The following is an 18,202-nucleotide window of genomic DNA, read 5'->3' as shown; positions in this document are numbered from 1 at the left end:
AGTATGCAGACCCCTTCACTTTTTTCACATTTTGTTATGTTGCAGCCTTTTGCTGAAATCGTTTAAATTCATTTTTTCCCTCATCAATCTACACTCAATACCCCAAAATGACAAAGAGAAAACAGGATTTTAGAAAGTTTTGCAAATTTATTAAAAAGAAAAAACTGAAATATCACATTTACATAAGTATTCAGACCCTTTGCTATGACACTTGAAATTTAGCTCAGGTGCCTCCCATTTCTCTTGATCATCTTTGAGATGTTTCTACACCTTGATTGGAGTCCACCTGTGGTAAATTCAATTGATTGGACATGATTTGGAAAGGCCCACACCTGTCTATATAAGGTCTCACAGGTAACAATGCATATCAGAGCAAAAACCAAGCCACGAGGTTGAAGGAACTGACTGCAGAGCTCAGAGACAGGATTGTGTCGAGGCACAGATCTGGGGAAGCCTACCGCTCTCTGACCCTCTTCCGAATCCAAGTGTTCTCCGAACATTTTCCTTCATGCCTCCTGCGCCTTTGCTACCTCTTTCTTTGCAGCCTTCTTGGCTGCCTTATAACTTTCATGCTCTGCTGTTTCTGCTCCCGTACCCTTCGCCTTCTGCCACTCCTTGAACTTCTTCCTCTTCTCGTCAATCCTCTTTCCAACTTCATCATCCCACCACCATGTTTCCGAGTGCCTCGGTGGTCCTTTTGTCCATCCACATACCTCACCAACGGCTCCCAACAGACTAGCTTTCATTGACACCCAACCACGTTCAAGCTCAACCACATCATCCTCGACCCTACTCAGCCTCTATTTTAATCCCTCCCTTACTGTCACCTCTTTCAACCTCCACACCTTCATTCTCGGTTGGTACTTCACCCGCCGAGCTCTCCTCGCACCTTTCACCCTTATGTCGCAGACAACCAAGTGGTGCTGTGAAACAGCCTCCTCCCCCGGGATCACCTTTGTGTCCCGGAGGTGCCCCCTATCTCGCCTACGCACCATCAGGTGGTCAACGGTTGTCGTCGACCCACCTGACGTGTATGTAACAAGCTTATTATCCTCTTTCTGGAACTGAGTATTACAAATCAACAAATCAGCTCCATCAGCAAACTCCAAAATCCTTTCACCTTCTCCATTTCTCACACCATATCCGTAACCCCCATGAACTCCCTCAAAACCGTCCATACTCCTTCCCACATGTCCATTTAGGTCTCCTCCTACCACAACAACTTCCTCATCTTTCACGTTTTCCATCGGCTTCTCTATCGCACACCAGAACTTGTCCTCTTCATCGCTTCGACCAACCTGCGGAGCATATCCCGAGATGACGTTCACCAAGAGCTTTCCAATCATCATTTTCACCATCATCAACCTATCACTCACTCTCGTCACACTCACCACACGGTCTACAAACTCCTCAGAAAACAGGACACCAACACCATTCACGCCCTCCGGGCACCCTTGCCACACAAACTTGTATTTCTGTCCCTGCCTACCCTTCACCATTCTCCACCACTTCCCTTCCATCTCGTCTCTTGCACACAACATATGTCCACTCTTCTTCTGACCAATACTTCCACCGCTTCTCCTGATCTCCCTGTCATTGTCCCTACATTCCATGTCCCAAACCTCAGAAACCGATCTCCACTTCGGGCTGTACCCTGCCCACATGTAGTTGTAATTGTCATGGTTCTCTTTTTGAGGCAATGTTTTTATGGCCGGATGCCCTTCCTGACGCCAACCCTCTTAGTCGCCTCTTACGACACGCAGGGATACGGTGTACCTATTCTAACCAGGGTACACACCGGGATGTAGAATGTTCAGATGTGTACAAAATGTATAATCTGCAGAAGTGCATAAAATGTATAAAGTTCAGATGTACACAAAATGTAGAATGTTCAGATGTATACAAAATGTAGAATGTTCATATGTATACAAAATGTAGAATGTTCAGATGTATACAAAATGTAGAATGTTCAGATGTATACAAAATGTAGAATGTTCAGATGTATACAAAATGTAGAATGTTCAGATGTATACAAAATGTAGAATGTTCAGATGTATACAAAATGTAGAAAGTTCAGATGTATACAAAATGTATAATCTTCATATGTATACAAAATGTAGAATGTTCAGATGTATACAAAATGTAGAATGTTCAGATGTATACAAAATGTAGAATGTTCAGATGTATATAAAGTGTAGAATGTTCGTGGATTTGGAATTGCGTACATTTCTGTCCAAAATGCCAATTGTACTGTAGGCCTCCTGAGCTACGTTGTCTGATCTAATCCCTTTGTGTTCGCCCTCACCACGTCAATGATCAAAGTCCACCCTGGACTCTCTGTGCTCATAGCCACGCCTCCCATTCAACCCATGCCACGCCTCCCTCTCAACCCATGCCACGCCCCCCACCTAGGTACACAGTGGACAAGACCAGTCGAGAGCTAACCAGGGGAAAGAGGACAACCCAGGTCAGGTAGTCACGGAACAGCCCAGGTATGTCATTGTATCGATTCGTTTATGTACGTATGGCTGGTTATACTATAGGTTTGGCTGTTAAAGGCTTGAACTCCTTTAACCTGTGATTGTGAGTGACAATGATGCGTTTGTTGCAAACTCGGTAATAAACGCTGAACTTGTTTAACACAAACGGAGTTTGATAAATCCGTCATGATCTTCCATCAAGGGCAATTTGGTTTTCGGCGAACGTGTCCTAATGCAATAGGACATGTTAACCCCACTGGCCTCTTGGGGTGTAATCGTTGGAGCGTATCCTCGGACTCTGGAAGGTCGCTGGTTCGAACCCAAAGAGTTCGAACCCAATTGCCCCTATTTTTAAAGTCATACCAAAGACGTTAAACCTGTTGCAGGTTAAACCCGTTAACCCTGTTTGCAGCATAGCAAACCTGTTGTGCATTTTGTGATACAAGCACCAAATTTGGCACAAATGTACATTAATATGTTGCGAACATTTTCAGATATTGGGCCACTTGAAATTCCGTAATTTTTTTTTTCAAATTTTTTCAAATTTCGTAATTTCAAATTTTTCGGGTGACACCGTCACAATTTCGGTCTTCGAGGCCGGCCGATATAGTGGGGCGGCTTAGCCCAAATATTCAAAAGAATTGTGCATTTTGTGATACAAGCACCAAATTTGGCACAAATGTACATTAATATGTTGCGAACATTGTGTGGTCAGCAATGAAGACGAGAGTCTGAATTACATGTATGCAAAAGACCTTGTGAACCAGTGAAGCAAATACACGGGTAAGCATGAATTAAATCTAGGGCATGATATAATTTCCATGATGTTTACCTCTACACTCAATGGTGGAAGGAGGTAATGTTTTGATCCCAGCTTGTCTGTATGTCTGTTTGTCTGTTAGTCCACAAAATTCCAGACAAAGCTTGTAGTAGTGGTAGTTGTAGTGGTAGTGGTGATAACAGAAATTGTTATATAGAACTGAACTTATATTATTATTATATGCAGAAAATAACTTCATTTCTATATGCCCTGCAGTGGACAGGTTAATTGGTTTATGCACTGAAGGGGTCACCCTGGTGTGCACTGCTGTGTTCTGCCTCACTGAGTTGTTCAGGTATGATGTACTCAGCACAAGCTTCCGGTCGGCCCGGAGGTGGGGGTGCGGGGCCTGTCACGGAACGTCAAAACAAACGGCCTGCCGGGGCCGCCCAAAAGTCGGGCGTGAGGGGCGCGTCCACTAATGGAACGCCTCTCGCTTCCCAGATCGAGGGCCACGTGGTCAGGAGAACCTCGTCCCTTCCGGTCACACTTTGCCTATCGGCCGGCCTCGAAGACCGAAATTGTGACGGTGTCACCCGAAAAATTTGAAATTACGAAATTTGAAAAAATTTGAAAACAAAATATTACGGAATTTCAAGTGGCCCAATATCTGAAAATGTTCGCAACATATTAATGTACATTTGTGCCAAATTTGGTGCTTGTATCACAAAATGCACAATTCTTTTGAATATTTGGGCTAAGCCGCCCCACTAACCATGCCACAGATGGAGGAGGGGAGAAGGGACAAAGCAAGGATGGCAGAGGATGCAAGACCAGAAAGGAGGTGGTAGAAGACAAAGATACCACCAAACTGTCTGCGTTGGTGAAGTGATAGGCACATAGACTCATCGTCATCGCGGATGATACCAATGATCTTGAAGACCTTGGGTTCCATGATGTTAAGCTGATCAAGCTGTGAGGCAGGAGCGCCAGCCCAGAAGAGAGAGCAGTACTCCATCAAGTTATGAGGCAGGAGTGCCAACCCAGAGGGGAAAGCATTACTCCATCAAGTTGTGAGGCAGTAGCACCAGCCCAGAAGGGAGAGCAATACTCCATCAAGTTGTGAGGCAGTAGGGCCAGCCCAGAAGGGAGAGCAGTATTCCATCAAGTTGTGAGGCAGGAGCACCAGCCCAGAAGGGAGAGCATTACTCCATCAAGTTGTGAGGCAGGATCTCCAGCCCAGAAGGGAGAGCATTACTCCATCAAGTTGTGAGGCAGGATCTCCAGCCCAGAAGGGAGAGCAATACTCCATCAAGTCCCCCAAATATTCCTACAGGTCGCACAAGATCTGCCCGCAACCCTCTTATGGTTAAACTGCCAAAATCAAGACTCTCTGCTCACCTTCACTCCTTCATTCCTCTTTTCTCCCGCCTCTGGAACAAACTCCCTCACTCTCTTCAATCCCACTCCACCCTCCAGGTCTTTAAAACAGCTGTTCACCACCATCTCTTATCTTCCCCCATCCAAAACCTTGATCTTTTCTACCCCTGCTAATTTCACCCCAAATCCACTTTTTTGAAATACCAACTTCTGTCCTGGAAGTCCTTGGTGTCCTTGTGTTTTATACTTCTCCCACTCCCCCCCCCCCTTCCCACGCCTCCTCCCCCCAAGCCCTATCCCTCCCACACATCTCCCTGCCCTCAAATGTTATGTTTGTGTGCTTCCCCTTCTCTCCCCATCTTGTCTTCCGCTCCCTCTTTTTATATATCTTGTTTGTCTGGTTGATTTGTTTGTGAAATAAATGTTAGCTCTTTCACGAGCCTCGATTCAGGAAACAAAAAAAAAAACAACAAAAAAAAAGTTGTGAGGCAGGAGCACCAGCCTAGAAGGGAGAGTACTACTTCATCAAGTTGTGAGGCAGGAGCACCAGCCTAGAAGGGAGAGTAATACTCCATCAAGTTGTGAGGCAGAATCTCCAGCCTAGAAGGGAGAGCAATACTCCATCAAGTTGTGAGGCAGGAGCGCCAGCCCAGAAGGGAGAGCAATACCCCCATCAAGCTGTGGATGAAAGGCTTGTAGGTGAATCGGAGTTCAGGTGTGCCAGGAAGGACTTTGCAAGGCAGAGGAATTGAGGCCTCACCACGAAGATTTCAAGTCTGCTGTCTGTCACCGTCCCTGTCTCTCCCATTACCGCTACCAAGCTCTACTACACCTGCATTTTTTCTGTTTTTGCTACTCCTCCCTCATCACCGGCTGATTGTTCTGAAACTTGACACATGAATACAAGACACGAACTCGCACAATCGCTCAGGCTTCGATTTTTCGTTTTAGTATCAGAGGGCCTCCCAGGGGGTCAGGGGTGCTCCTGGGGAGGAGGCGGGGGGGGGGGGTGGTTGGTATGGGGAGGGAGGAGGAGGTCCCCCAAAATCAGCAGTGGTCTGAACTACAACTTCAAAAGATGACCGCCAGCCCACTTGGGGCTATTTTTAGCTGCGACGAGCAGCTCTATGAGAGGACCGCGTTGTTGTTCTTGTTGTTGGGGTGCCTTTTTGAATAGGGCATGTGCATACACTCGGACTTCCCCTACCGACCAAGCCCGTTTCAAATTATCCCTCTGCCACCCAGAATTAACATTAATAAATAACATTAATGAATTAACATTAACATTAACAGAAATAACATTCACGTCCATACAATATATGTAATCAGTTGATGAAGCATGTTGCGTCGCAAAACAAAGGACAAGACCAGAACTGAAAGACAAAAAGACGCTAGTGCATGCGTATAATTTAATGACTGGTCGAATTTGGTAGCGCATGTTGCAACGGATATCCTCATGATTCTACACATCCAGCTGGTGACCACACTGGTCATTTTTCTCTTGTTTTAAAAATGAAATGAAACATTTATATGTACATATATTTTGAACTAATTGTTGAAGCAAAGCAACAATATCTATGGCTTATTTTAAAGAAATTGAACACAGACATTAAAACTGATAAAAATGCACAGATACCAAATGAAAGAGGAAATATCTCTCTGGATGGGACATTATATATAGTAAACGACATTGTAGTTTTCACACAGGCTGTCTGTCTGTCTGTTTGTTACTAGCAAAATCGAAGATTTTTCAAGTATATTGGTCGGTTGCGTTTGTGGTTCTGTCTGTCTGTTTGTCACCGGCCTACAGGTCACAACTCTAAACCGATCGTCACGAAACTTCACCAAGGTATATAGGTCGTCCCAATTGAGAAGCCTATTGATTTTGAGGACAAAGGTCATCTGGAGGTCAAATTTCTAAAATCGCCATTTTAAATCCGATTGACTTGAAAATTCAATACCATTTGTATATTGTCACTAAATTGGGGAATGAACTATTTTTGAGGTCAAAAGGTCAAAGGTCAACGCAAGGTCAAATTTTCAAAATCATCAATTTTCATCTGAAAAGCCATCAATTTTCAACCGATTGATTTGACAATTGAACAGCATTTGCATATCGAGTCACTAAATTGGGAAACATACTATTTTTGAGGGAAAAAGGTCAAAGGTCAACTCAAGGTCGAACTTCTAAAATCATCAATTTAAATCTGAAAAACCGTCTATTTTCATCCTATTAACTTGAAAATTTAACAGCATTTGCAAAGCACTTCACTGAATTGGAAAACCAACTTTCTGAGGTCAAAAGGTCAACTCAAGGTCAAACTTCTAAAATCGTCAATTTTCATCCCGTTAACTTGAAAGTTAAACAGCATTTGCATAGCGCTTCACTGAATTGGAAAAGCAACTATTTTTGAGGTCAAAAGGTCAACGGTCAACTCAAGGTCAAACTTCTAAAATCGCCAATTTTCATCCCGTTAACTTGAAAGTTAAACAGCATTTGCATAGCGCTTCACTGAATTGGAAAAGCAACTTTTTGAGGTCAAAAGGTCAACGGTCAACTCAAGGTCAAACTTCTAAAATCGTCAATTTTCATCCGATTGACCTGAGCTATGATTAAGATTGTCAATTTTAATCTTAATGAAGATGGACAATTTGATGTCTCCATGGCAACCGTTTATTTTGGGGAGGGGAAGTTGGGGGTGGATTTTACAGGTATCTGCAGGATGTTTTTCTTGTTTGTTTCTTTGTGAGCAGGACGCCTCAAAAACTTAAGGACGGATTCCGATGAAACTTGGTGGGCAGGTTGCGTGTGTCACAAGGATGAATTGATTTGATTTTGGTGAAGATCCAAATCCGGTTCCGGATAAGAGAAGTAAAAAAAATTTTGCCGATTAGATTTTGGTTCAAGTTCGAATCGAGATCCGGCCTATGAGTGGGATAGAAAACATAAATTTCATAAAGTTGTACACAGTCTACACACCTGACGGAAGGGCTCAAAAGGAAATGATAAAGTCCAACAGAGTGGCCATCTTCTCTGTGACGTCAAAAAAATTGCATCACAATGATTCTGACGTCATACTTTGTACTCGAAAAGGCAAATCCAACAACCGACACAACTAATACCACAACGATAAATACAACACCCACCACACAGTGCAAGCCGATGAGTATCAGAGATTATAGTCTTTTTGTTTGTTTGTTCAAAGATGAATCGAATGTCCCGAAGCTGACGAAGCAACACGTGGTTAACCGATAAGCATCCAGTGATAATGTTGTTCAAGGCTTCAGACGCAGGAGAGCCGTGTGTGTACGATCACTGTCCTCATGTCTCATCTCTCCATCAAGACCGAACGGAACGGTCTTGTGAAGGTCTATCAGGACTGAATCACACGCCATTTTGAGCATTTAATCTCGTGCGATTCCTTTTGTTCCAATGATAAACCTTGTTTGATATTAACATCGATAATTATGTAACAGCTGTTTGTGCGTCACGAGCAGAGCGACACGAAGGAATTCCAGGGAAGTTCCTAGATGGATGGATGAATGGAATGGGATGGATGGATGGGTTGGATGAATGGGGTGGGTGGATGGATGAATGGAATGGATGGATGGGTTGGATGGAATGGATGTATGGGTTGGATGGATGGATGGATGGGTTGCATGAATGGGGTGGGTGGATAGATGAATGCAATAGATGTATGGATGGGATGGATGAATGGGGTGGATGGACAGAATGGATGTATGGATCGATGAATGGGATGGATGGACAGGATGGATGGATGGACAGAATTGATGTATGGATCGATGAATGGGATGGATGGACAGGATGGATTGATGGACGGGATGGATGGACAGAATGGATGCATGGATTGATGAATGGGATGAATGGACAGGATGGATGGATGGACAGAATGGATGCATGGATTGATGAATGGGATGAATGGATAGGATGGATGGATGGACAGAATGGATGCATGGATTGATGAATGGGATGAATGGACAGGATGGATGGATGGATCGATGAATGGGATGGATGGATGGATGAATGGGATGGATAGATAGACGTGATGGATGGACAGGATGAATGAAGGGGTGGATGAATGGGATGGATGGATGAATGGAGTGGATGGATGGGATGGATAGATAGATGGAGTGGATTGATGAATGATGGACAAAATGGACAAATGGACAAAATGGACATGAAAAATGATGTACAACATTTTTTTTAAATCAGCCCCCATCCAAAACCTTGATCTTTTCTACCCCCGTTAATAAACCCCAAATCCACCTCTTTCAAACTCCGACTTCATTTCTGAAATTCCTAATCGTGTCAATTTGTTTTATACCGCGCCCCCCCCCCCCAGCTCTCTCCCTCCAAGCCCTCCCCCTCCCACAGATCTCCCGATGTCCCTGCTCTCAAATCTTGTGCTTGTGTGCTTCCCCCTCTCTCCCATCTTGTCTCCCCCTCCCTTTATTGTTTTATGTGTCCGTTGATCTTTTTTTGTGTTTAATGTGCTAATGTGTGTTTAATGTGCTGGCTTTTACACGAGCCTCGATCTTGTTTACAAAAAGAAAAAATAAAACATAAAAAAACATTGGATAAATAGATGGATGGATGGGATGGAGGATAAATGGGATGGATGGATGGAGGATAAATGGGCTGGATGGATGAAGAAGATTCTCGATGCGACATCATCGGCTGGGGCTGAAAGGAATCCTGTAACAACCTGCGACACTGTTTCGGGCGACCGTTACCATGTTGGGTCTTGAGTTAGCACCAAGGAAAGTAACCTAACCTGAGACCTTCACATATTTAACTTGCATTGTTGCCTTTTTATCTTTCTTGATAATTAACCCTTGTAAATTTCCATAAATATTCATTTTGTCCTTTCCAAGATGTAGCTCAAATGAAAGTTTAACATGTTTGATGTTTACCATCAGATGCTGTGACCCAAACGGAAACGCTGAAAGTGTTACCAGCATCACAATGGCGTGTCAAGGTTATGGATGGTGATGGAGAAGAGATTGTGAAAGATGTAGGAAACAAAAAGGATGGGAATGAGAGAGGGAAGAAAGGAAGATTACTATCTTGATTGACTGTGTAGTTTCGTCTCACAATGAATTACAAATGAATGGTTTAATTCCCTCTTTTTAGCTCAACCGGAACATCGTTCTGGGGAGCTTATGGAATGGTGCGTCGTCTGTCTGTCACTCTGTCCATCAGTCTGTTACTCTGTCCATCAGTCTGTCACTCTGTCCATCAGTCTGTCCGTCAGTCTGTCAGTCTGTCCATCAGTCTATTCGTCAGTCTGTCAGTTTGTCCATCAGTCCATCCGTCAGTCTGTCAGTCCATCCGTCAGTCTGTGCGTCAGTCCATCTGTCCATCTGTCCATCAGTCCATTTGTCAGTCTGTCAGTCTATCAGTCTGTCCATCAGTCCATCCATCAGTCTGTCAGTCCATCCGCCAGTCGGTGTATCAGTATGTCCATCTGTCTGTCTGTCTGTCCGTTAGTTCATTCGTCAGTCTGTCAGTCTTTCCATCAGTCCGTCAGTCTGTGCATCAGTCCATCTGTCCGTCAGTCCATTAGTCAGTCTGTCAGTCTGTCCATCCGTCAGTATCTCAGTCCATCCGTCAGTCTGTGCGTCAGTCCGTCAGTCTGTCAGTCCAACTGTCAGTCTGTGTGTCAGTCTGTCAGTCTGCCAGTCCATCCATCAGTCCATCCGTCAGTCCATCCGTCAGTCCATCCGTCAGTCCATCCGTCAGTCCATTCATCAGTCTGTCAGTCTGTCCGTCCGTCCATCTGTCCGTCAGTCCATCTGTCCGTCAGTCCATCTGTCCGTCAGTCCATCTGCCCGTCAGTCCATCTGCCCGTCAGTCCATCTGTCCGTCAGTCCATCTGTCCCCCTGTCAGTCCATCTGTCAGTCCATCTGTCCGTCAGTCCATCTGTCCGTCAGTCCATCTGTCCGTCAGTCCATCTGTCCGTCAGTCCGACAGTCTGTCAGTTCGTCTGTCAGTCCGTTAGTCCGTCTGTCAGTGGGTCAGTTCATAAACACTTGCAACTTCTTCTCTGAAACCGCTGATGGGATTGTGACCAAACTTGGCACAAATGATATTTGTATGTTGCACTCAAGTTTGTTCACGGTATTAAAAATATCGGGGTTTAAGTGGATCTACCGGTGGTCAAAGTGGGTCCAGGTTTGACCCCATAAAATAGGTATTTGCTCTCTTCTCCAAAACTACACAAACAATGTAAATGAAACTTGACCACAACCTTCATCACCCATGATGTACCAAAGTTTGTTCACGTAGTTTTAAAAAATCGGGGTCTAAGGGGGTCTACTGGGGGATGCGGGGGAGGCTTGGTTGCCCCCCAAAATAGGTATTTTTTTTTGTTTGTTTCCTTACAGCCTGTGATTACGCTAGTATGATTGTACATGCTGCCCTGTCTTCTAGAAACCATTCAAATTGGTTTAAAATACCTGTAGTCAGTGTAGCATACTGCTTTATTCTACCAGGTGAGCGCCCAGGGGTATTGCCCCTATTTTTAAGTTTATGTGGAACTGATAATTAATATTCATGAAACATAAAGTGCAAATGTATAACCACTATATTTATTCCTTTCTCTAGATATCCTTATTGATGGTTCATGGGATGATGATCCCATCACCTTCCAGCCCAGGGAATTATTCAGGGAAAATGGACATGGGTGGGGGCATGGTGAGTCTGTGTGTGACACATGGTAACATTGATAAATGGTCTTGGAAAATGGTCGATTCCTAGTTTGTACTTTGGTAACCGAAACTTTGATTCAACGTGATGCGTACCATGGTGCGTATCGTGGTACGTCCGAACAAGAAACATTTTGGCAAATTGTTACACCGAGACCATTGCGTTTTGCTGTTTAACGTTCCCATCTGAGCACGTAGCTCATGGTTCTGGGATCTCAAGTTCACACCACATATACCGGGTATATTTCTCTCTTATCTACTAATTCTTCCATCCAGATCTTCAAGACAGCTGTTGACCACCATCTCAGATTGTCCCCAATCCAAAACCATGATCTTTTCTACCCCCATTAATCTCTGCGTCCACTCCCTGACCCCACCCCAATTCTTCCTCCTTCCAAATTTCCATTTTTAGCCGCGTCGCAGACGCTGGTCATAGAGTGCACTCTGCTGTTGTTGTTGTTCTTCTTCTTGTTCTTCTTCTTCTTCTTCTTGTTCTTGCAGAGAAGACAAAACCTCAAAGCTCCACCCATTCTGGGAACCATAGCTCCACCCATTCTGGGAGAGGCTTCATATAAACAAATATCCACCATTTTATTAACTCGCATAGCTTTGAGGCCTGTTTTGTAGGCCCGTGGTGTCTTCCTCTCTCACACAGTTTTATTTCAAATCAAATTCGATATATCATTTCATTTTTCACAGTCGCTAACATAGTTTTAGACTCGGTTGAAAAAAAACGGGAAGAAAATCCAATGAAAGTTGCCCTTTATAGAATGAAATGAATTCTCAAAGGCCTGTAACTTCAAGTCCGTTGAGATATATATTTTTTAAATCGCGGCATGGTCAGTCATACACCGCCCGAAATAACAGATGGGAAAATGCCGAGATATATTAAAAATTCGTCCATTTGATGACAATCGTCACGATGAAATATTTAATTTATACGTCGTCACAATAATGTGGAGAGAGGAGCATAGCTTCGTTCACGTGTCGCCACATACGGGAAATTGCCGAGATATATATTGTTTAAATCGCGGCATGGTCAGTCATACACTGCCTGAAATAACAGACGGGAAAATGCCGAGATATATTAAAAATTCGTCGCCACACACGGGAAATTGCCGAGATATATTTTCACTCCGCACAAAAATAACATCAAGTAATCGAATCAATAGGAATGTCCTGTGCCTATAACATCGACGTTATAGGCACAGCTGCATATAGGCATTGTGTAACATCGACGCGGCTTTTGTTTTAATTAAAACTTTTTGTACTTGTTCCCTATTGGGAGTTTCCCTCTGTATCCATATTGTCCACCAAGGTGTTCACCACCATGTATCCTGCATCCACTCCTGCCCCCCATTTTCCCCTCTGTATCCATATTGTCGACCATGATGTCCACCACCATGTATCCATGCATCCTCTCCTGCACCCCATTTTTCCCTCTGTATCCATATTGTCCACCTGGTGTTGTCTGGTAACACCAGACAACACCAGGTAGCCTGGTGTTGGCTTAGCGGTTAGGGTGCCGTCTTGGGATCCGAGGATCCTGAGTTCGAATCCCGGTCGATCGCTAAATTAACACCAGGGGGGTTGACTCAGCCTGTCATCCTTCCGAGGTCGGCAAATTCAGTACCAGCTTGCTGGGATGAATGATCCCGGTGTGTACCCCGGTTTAGAATAGGTACACAATATCCCTGCGCATCGTAAGAGGCGACTAAGGGTTGGCGTCAGGAAGGGCATCCAGCCATAAAAAAACATTGCCTCAAACAGGGAACCATGATTGTCATGGGGCCTGCAAGGCTAACCCCCGCCCTAGCGGGGAAAATGGCCTTAAAACGATCATTCATTCATTCATATTCATCCATATTGTCCCCCACCATGATGTCCACCACCATGTATCCATGCATCCTCTCCTGCCCCCCATTTTCCCTATTGGGAGTTTCTCTCTGTATCCCTCTGTATACATCTTGTCCACCATGATGTCCACCACCATGTATCCATGCATCCTCTCCTGCCTCCCCATTTTTCCCTAGTGGGAGTTTCCCTCTGTATCCCTCTGTATCCATCTTGTCCACCACCATGTATCCATGCATCCTCTCCTGCCCCCCAGTTTTCCCTATTGGGAGCTTCCCTCTGTATACATCTTGTCCACCATGATGTCCACCACCATGTATCCATGCATCCTCTCCTGCCTCCCCATTTTTCCCTAGTGGGAGTTTCCCTCTGTATCCCTCTGTATCCATCTTGTCCACCACCATGTATCCATGCATCCTCTCCTGCCCCCCATTTTCCTCTATTGGGATATACACCGGGCGCGCAGCCCGGAGCGCTCCAGTGCTACAGTTGAGCTCGTATAATAAAGACTCTTAAACTTACCGCGTTGTCCGCTTCCTTCTTGTTATACAAGTAAGCGCGCGTAGCACCGCGCTTCATTGGTGACCCTCCGACGTTGGATCAGCCATCGCTGACCGACCGAATACGCCATAGCAATGGCAAACAACGCGGTTACGATCAAACTCCCCGAGTTCTGGGAGTCGCAAGCTGAAGTATGGTTCCTGCAGGCGGAAGCCCAGTTCCGACTTCGAGGCACCACGGTGGACGAGACCATGTACTGCCACGTGGTCACCTCCCTCCGGCCCGGCACGGCCGCCCGCGTCGTGTCGGTCCTGAGGAACCCACCGGCCGATGGCAGGTACGAGGTGATCAAGCGTCTCCTCCTCGCCACGTTCGGCCTCACGGTGGACGCTCGGGCCGACCGCCTCCTGGACCTCCCCGAGCTCGGTGACACGCGACCGTCGGTCCGCATGGACCATATGCTGTCATTGATGGGCGACGAAACCCCGAACGCTCTATTCCGGGCGTTGTTTCAACGCCAGCTGCCGGCACGAGTCCGCCTCGCGTTGGCCGGTTCTGCGACGACGGAACCCCGAGCTCTCACTGCCGAGGCCGACAGGTTCTTCGCGGCTTTGGACACCCAGGCGGGTTTTGGCGCGGCCATCGCGGCTCTCGGGGCTGACCCTGATGCTGATGCACCACACCTCGTGGATCTCGAGGCTGATGCGCATTTCGTGTCCGCCGCCACGCCCCGCCCACCGCCGCCGCCGCGGAGAAAACCGCGGCCTCCGCCGCCTTCGCCGCAAACCTGGTGTTTTTTCCACGCCCAGTTCGGCCACAAGGCTCTGCAATGTCGCCCGCCGTGCTCATTCGGCAGGTCGGGAAACGCCCGGGCCGGCCCTCGGTAGTGGCACTGAGCGCCGGCCATGCAAACAGCCTACTGTTCATCACGGACACCTTCTCCGGGTGCCGTTACCTGTGTGACACGGGAGTGCAGGTGAGTGTCGTTACCGCCGGTACGTCCGACAAACAGTCCGCGGGCCGGGGCCCGCGCTGCTTGCTGCCAACAGTACGTCCATTCGCACGTACGGAAAACGCTGCCTTTCTCTGCGGTTCAGAGGGCAGGTTTTCCGGTGGTCGTTCGTCACTGCTGACGTGCCTATGGCACTGCTCGGCGCGGACTTCCTGTGTGCCAATGGTCTACTGGTGGACGTCAAGCACAGAAGGCTTGTCCAGGCTGAGACGTTCAGCTCGCTCGCGTGCGCGCTGCCCGCCTCGTTGAGCAACTCCCGGAGCGGCTCATCGAGCGGCTCGCTGAGTGGTTGCTGAACGGTTCGGTTCCGGCCAGGTTCATCTGTACGCTTCCGGCAGCGAACAAATTCACCCGCCTCCTTGAGGGTTTCCCGGCCCTCACGCGGCCCACCTTCTCAGCGGGGGCCGTCAAGCACGGGGTGGAACACCACATCCCTACTGCCGGGCCACCGGTCTATGCCCGGGCATGCCGCCTCGAGCCGACGAAGCTCGCGGTAGCTAAAGCGGAGTTCGCTACGCTGGAGCAGCTCGGCGTCATTCGGCGCTCCGAGAGTACTTGGGCATCGCCGCTTCACATCGTGCCAAAGCCCGGCGGGGGATGGCGACCGTGCGGGGACTACCGGTGCCTCAACGACGCCACCACCCCCGACCGCTACCCCGTCCCCCACATCCACGACTTCTCCGCCCGGTTGGCGGGCATGTCCTTCTTTTCGAAGGTGGACCTCATACGCGGCTACCATCAGGTCCCCGTCAGGCCGGAGGACATCCCGAAGACGGCGGTCATCACACCATTCGGCCTTTTCGAATTTCTTCGGATGCCCTTCGGTTTGAAAAATGCGGCTCAGGCGTTCCAGCGCCTAATGGACAGCGTCTTGCGCGACTTGGATTTCATCTACGTGTACCTGGACGACATCCTCGTCGCCAGCGCGTCACGCGAAGAGCACCTACACCATCTCCGCACGCTCTTCGAACGTCTGGGCCAGCATGGCCTCATCGTGAACCCCGCCAAGTGCCGGTTCGGCGTCGCCGACATCGACTTTTTGGGGCACCGCGTCACCAGGCACGGGGCCGTCCCCCTACCGGCCAAGGTGGAGGCGGTGAAGGGGTTTCCGCGCCCCCGCACGATCAAGGGGCTCCAGGAGTTCCTGGGGATGGTAAACTTTAACCATCGGTTCCTGCCCCGCATCGACCAGCTCCTGCGCCCCTTGCACGAGGCCCTCCGGGGGAAGCCGGGCAAAAGTGACATTACCTGGACCGAGCAGATGGACACGGCATTCGCGGGCGGGAAGCTCGCCTTGGCTAACACCACCATGCTCGCGCACCCGGCGCCCGATGCACCGATCGCCCTCACCACCGACGCCTCGGACTACGCGGTGGGCGCGGTGCACGAGCAATGGGTGCGTGGTGCCTGGCAACCGCTGGCGTTCTTCAGCCGGCAGCTTCGCCTGCCCGAACGCCGTTATAGTACCTTCGACCGCGAGTTGCTCGGGCTTCACCTGGCGGTCAGGCATTTCCGCCATCTGCTCGAGGGCCGTGCGTTCACGGCCTTCGTCGACCATAAGCCACTGGTCTTCGCGATGGGCAAGGTCGCCGAGCCGTGGTCGGCCCGGCAGGAGCGTCACCTCTCGGCCGTGTCCAAGTACACGACGGACATCCGGCACGTCGCGGGGAAGGACAACCTGGTGGCGGATTGCCTTTTCCGGTCCGTCGCCCACGCAGTCCACCTTGGCATCGACTATGCCCGGATCGCGGCGGACCAGGCCGCCGACCCCAGCGCCCAGGCCTTGCAGACCGCCGTCATGGGCCTCCGCGTCACAGAGGTGCCATTTGACGGCGCGGCCCTCTTGTGCGACGTCTCCCTCGGGCGGCCTTGCCCCATCGTGCCCGCGGGTTGGCAGCGCCAGGCTTTTGACGCCATCCACAGCCTGTCCCACCCGGGCACGAAGGCCTCCCAGAGGTTGGTCGCTGACAAGTTTGTCTGGCATGGCCTCCGGAAGGCCGTCCGCGGCTGGACCAGGACGTGCCTCGTGTGCCAGCGCGCGAAGGTGCACTGGCACACCCAGGCCCCATTGGCCCTGTTTACGGTGCCGGCACGCAGGTTCGACCACGTGAACGTGGGCCTGGTGGGACCTCTGCCCCCCTCGCGGGGTTTCACCCATGTCCTGACAATGGTGGACCGCACCACCCGGTGGCCGGAAGACGTGCCTTTGGCGGCGACGACGGCGGCGGACATCGCGCAGGCGTTCATCGCCACCTGGGTCGCCCGGTTCGGTGCCCCCTCGGACATCTCGTCCGACCGCAGCCCCCAGTTCACCTCGGAGCTCTGGGGGGCGGTCACGCGGGGGCTCGGGGTCCAGCTGCATTGAACCACGGCCTACCACCCCCAGACCAACGGCCTGTGCGAGCGGTTCCACCGCTCGTTGAAGGCCGCGCTCCGAGCCACCCTCAGCGACGGCGGCTGTGTCGACAGGCTCCCCTGGGTCCTGCTGGGCCTCCGGACGGTGCCCAAGGACGACCTGCGCGCATCCACGGCGGAGTTGGTCTTCGGACAACCGCTGCGGGTGCCGGGCGAGTTCCTCCCTGACCCCACGGCACCATGGTCCGTGGCGCAGGAGCGCTCCGCGCTGCAGGAGACCACCCGGAGGTTCGCCCCGGTGCCGACGGCCCACCACAGGCACCCGCCTACGCACGTCGCCCTGGAGCTTCACACCGCGGAGTACGTCTTCGTCCGGCACGACGCCCACCGGACACCACTGCGGCCCCCGTACGACGGGCCGTTCCACGTGCTGGAGACCAGGGTGAAACATTTCACCTTGGACATCGGTGGCACTCCCGACCGCGTCTCGGTGGATCGCCTCAAGCCGGCCCACCTCGACGTGGACCACCCACCGCCGGTGGCTCGGCCCCCGCGTCGGGGCCGCCCCCCTGCAGGCGGACCCCCGCCACCGCCCAGGCCCGCCGGCACGCCGCCCCCTGGTCCTGCACCCATCCCGGGTGCAGCCGGAGGCATCCCGGCTGGCATCCCTGCACCCCGGACGCCGCCAGTCGCCAGAGGGCGCTTCGGCCGGGTCATCCGTTTGCCCCACAAACTGGCCCTCCAGGTGCGCGGGAATTCTGGGGGGGCGCGTGTGGCGGACACGAAAGCTCACTGGCGTGAGGGCATCATTCCGCGCACCAAGTGGGCGGCGGCCACGCCCGAGGGGTAGGCGTGGCCGCGGGATATACACCGGGCGCGCAGCCCGGAGCGCTCCAGTGCTACAGTTGAGCTCGTATAATAAAGACTCTTAAACTTCCCGCGTTGTCCGCTTCCTTCTTGTTATACAAGTAAGCGCGCGTAGCACTGCGCTTCAGGGTTCTTCTTCACCCACAATCCTCTGTTTCTCCCTTCTCCCGTGATCTGCGGAATGGTACTCCCTGTCAAATCATATTGCTCGGTCAACCGATTCAGGGTTGCAGCTCACTCCCATACAATGTCATCCCCCATTT

The 18,202-nt window shown here is 49.8% G+C and overlaps 1 protein-coding gene across 2 annotated transcripts in view; it reads left to right on the top strand.

Annotated features, from left to right (window-relative positions):
• The first annotated feature begins 2,395 nt into the window (after nt 1–2,395).
• The window catches only part of LOC137422918 (high affinity copper uptake protein 1), a 29,564-nt gene continuing 13,757 nt past the window's right edge, over nt 2,396–18,202 (top strand). Inside the window, exons 1-3 of one of the 2 annotated variants that reach the window (XM_068109577.2) lie at nt 2,407–2,492; nt 9,562–9,656; nt 11,250–11,339. In XM_068109577.2, the coding sequence (XP_067965678.1) occupies nt 9,624–9,656; nt 11,250–11,339 (123 nt within the window). In that variant the 5' untranslated portion in view covers nt 2,407–2,492; nt 9,562–9,623. Of the gene's footprint in view, nt 2,493–9,561; nt 9,657–11,249; nt 11,340–18,202 lie in introns of both variants that reach the window. The other variant, XM_068109578.2, reaches the window with a different exon arrangement.

Source organism: Myxine glutinosa, chromosome 3 (assembly GCF_964187855.1).
Source record: "Myxine glutinosa chromosome 3, kmMyxGlut1.1, whole genome shotgun sequence".
NCBI classification, from domain to species: Eukaryota; Metazoa; Chordata; class Myxini; order Myxiniformes; family Myxinidae; genus Myxine; species Myxine glutinosa.
The sequence above is the reverse complement of the archived record's forward strand: the minus strand, read 5'-3'. Positions and strand labels throughout refer to the sequence as shown.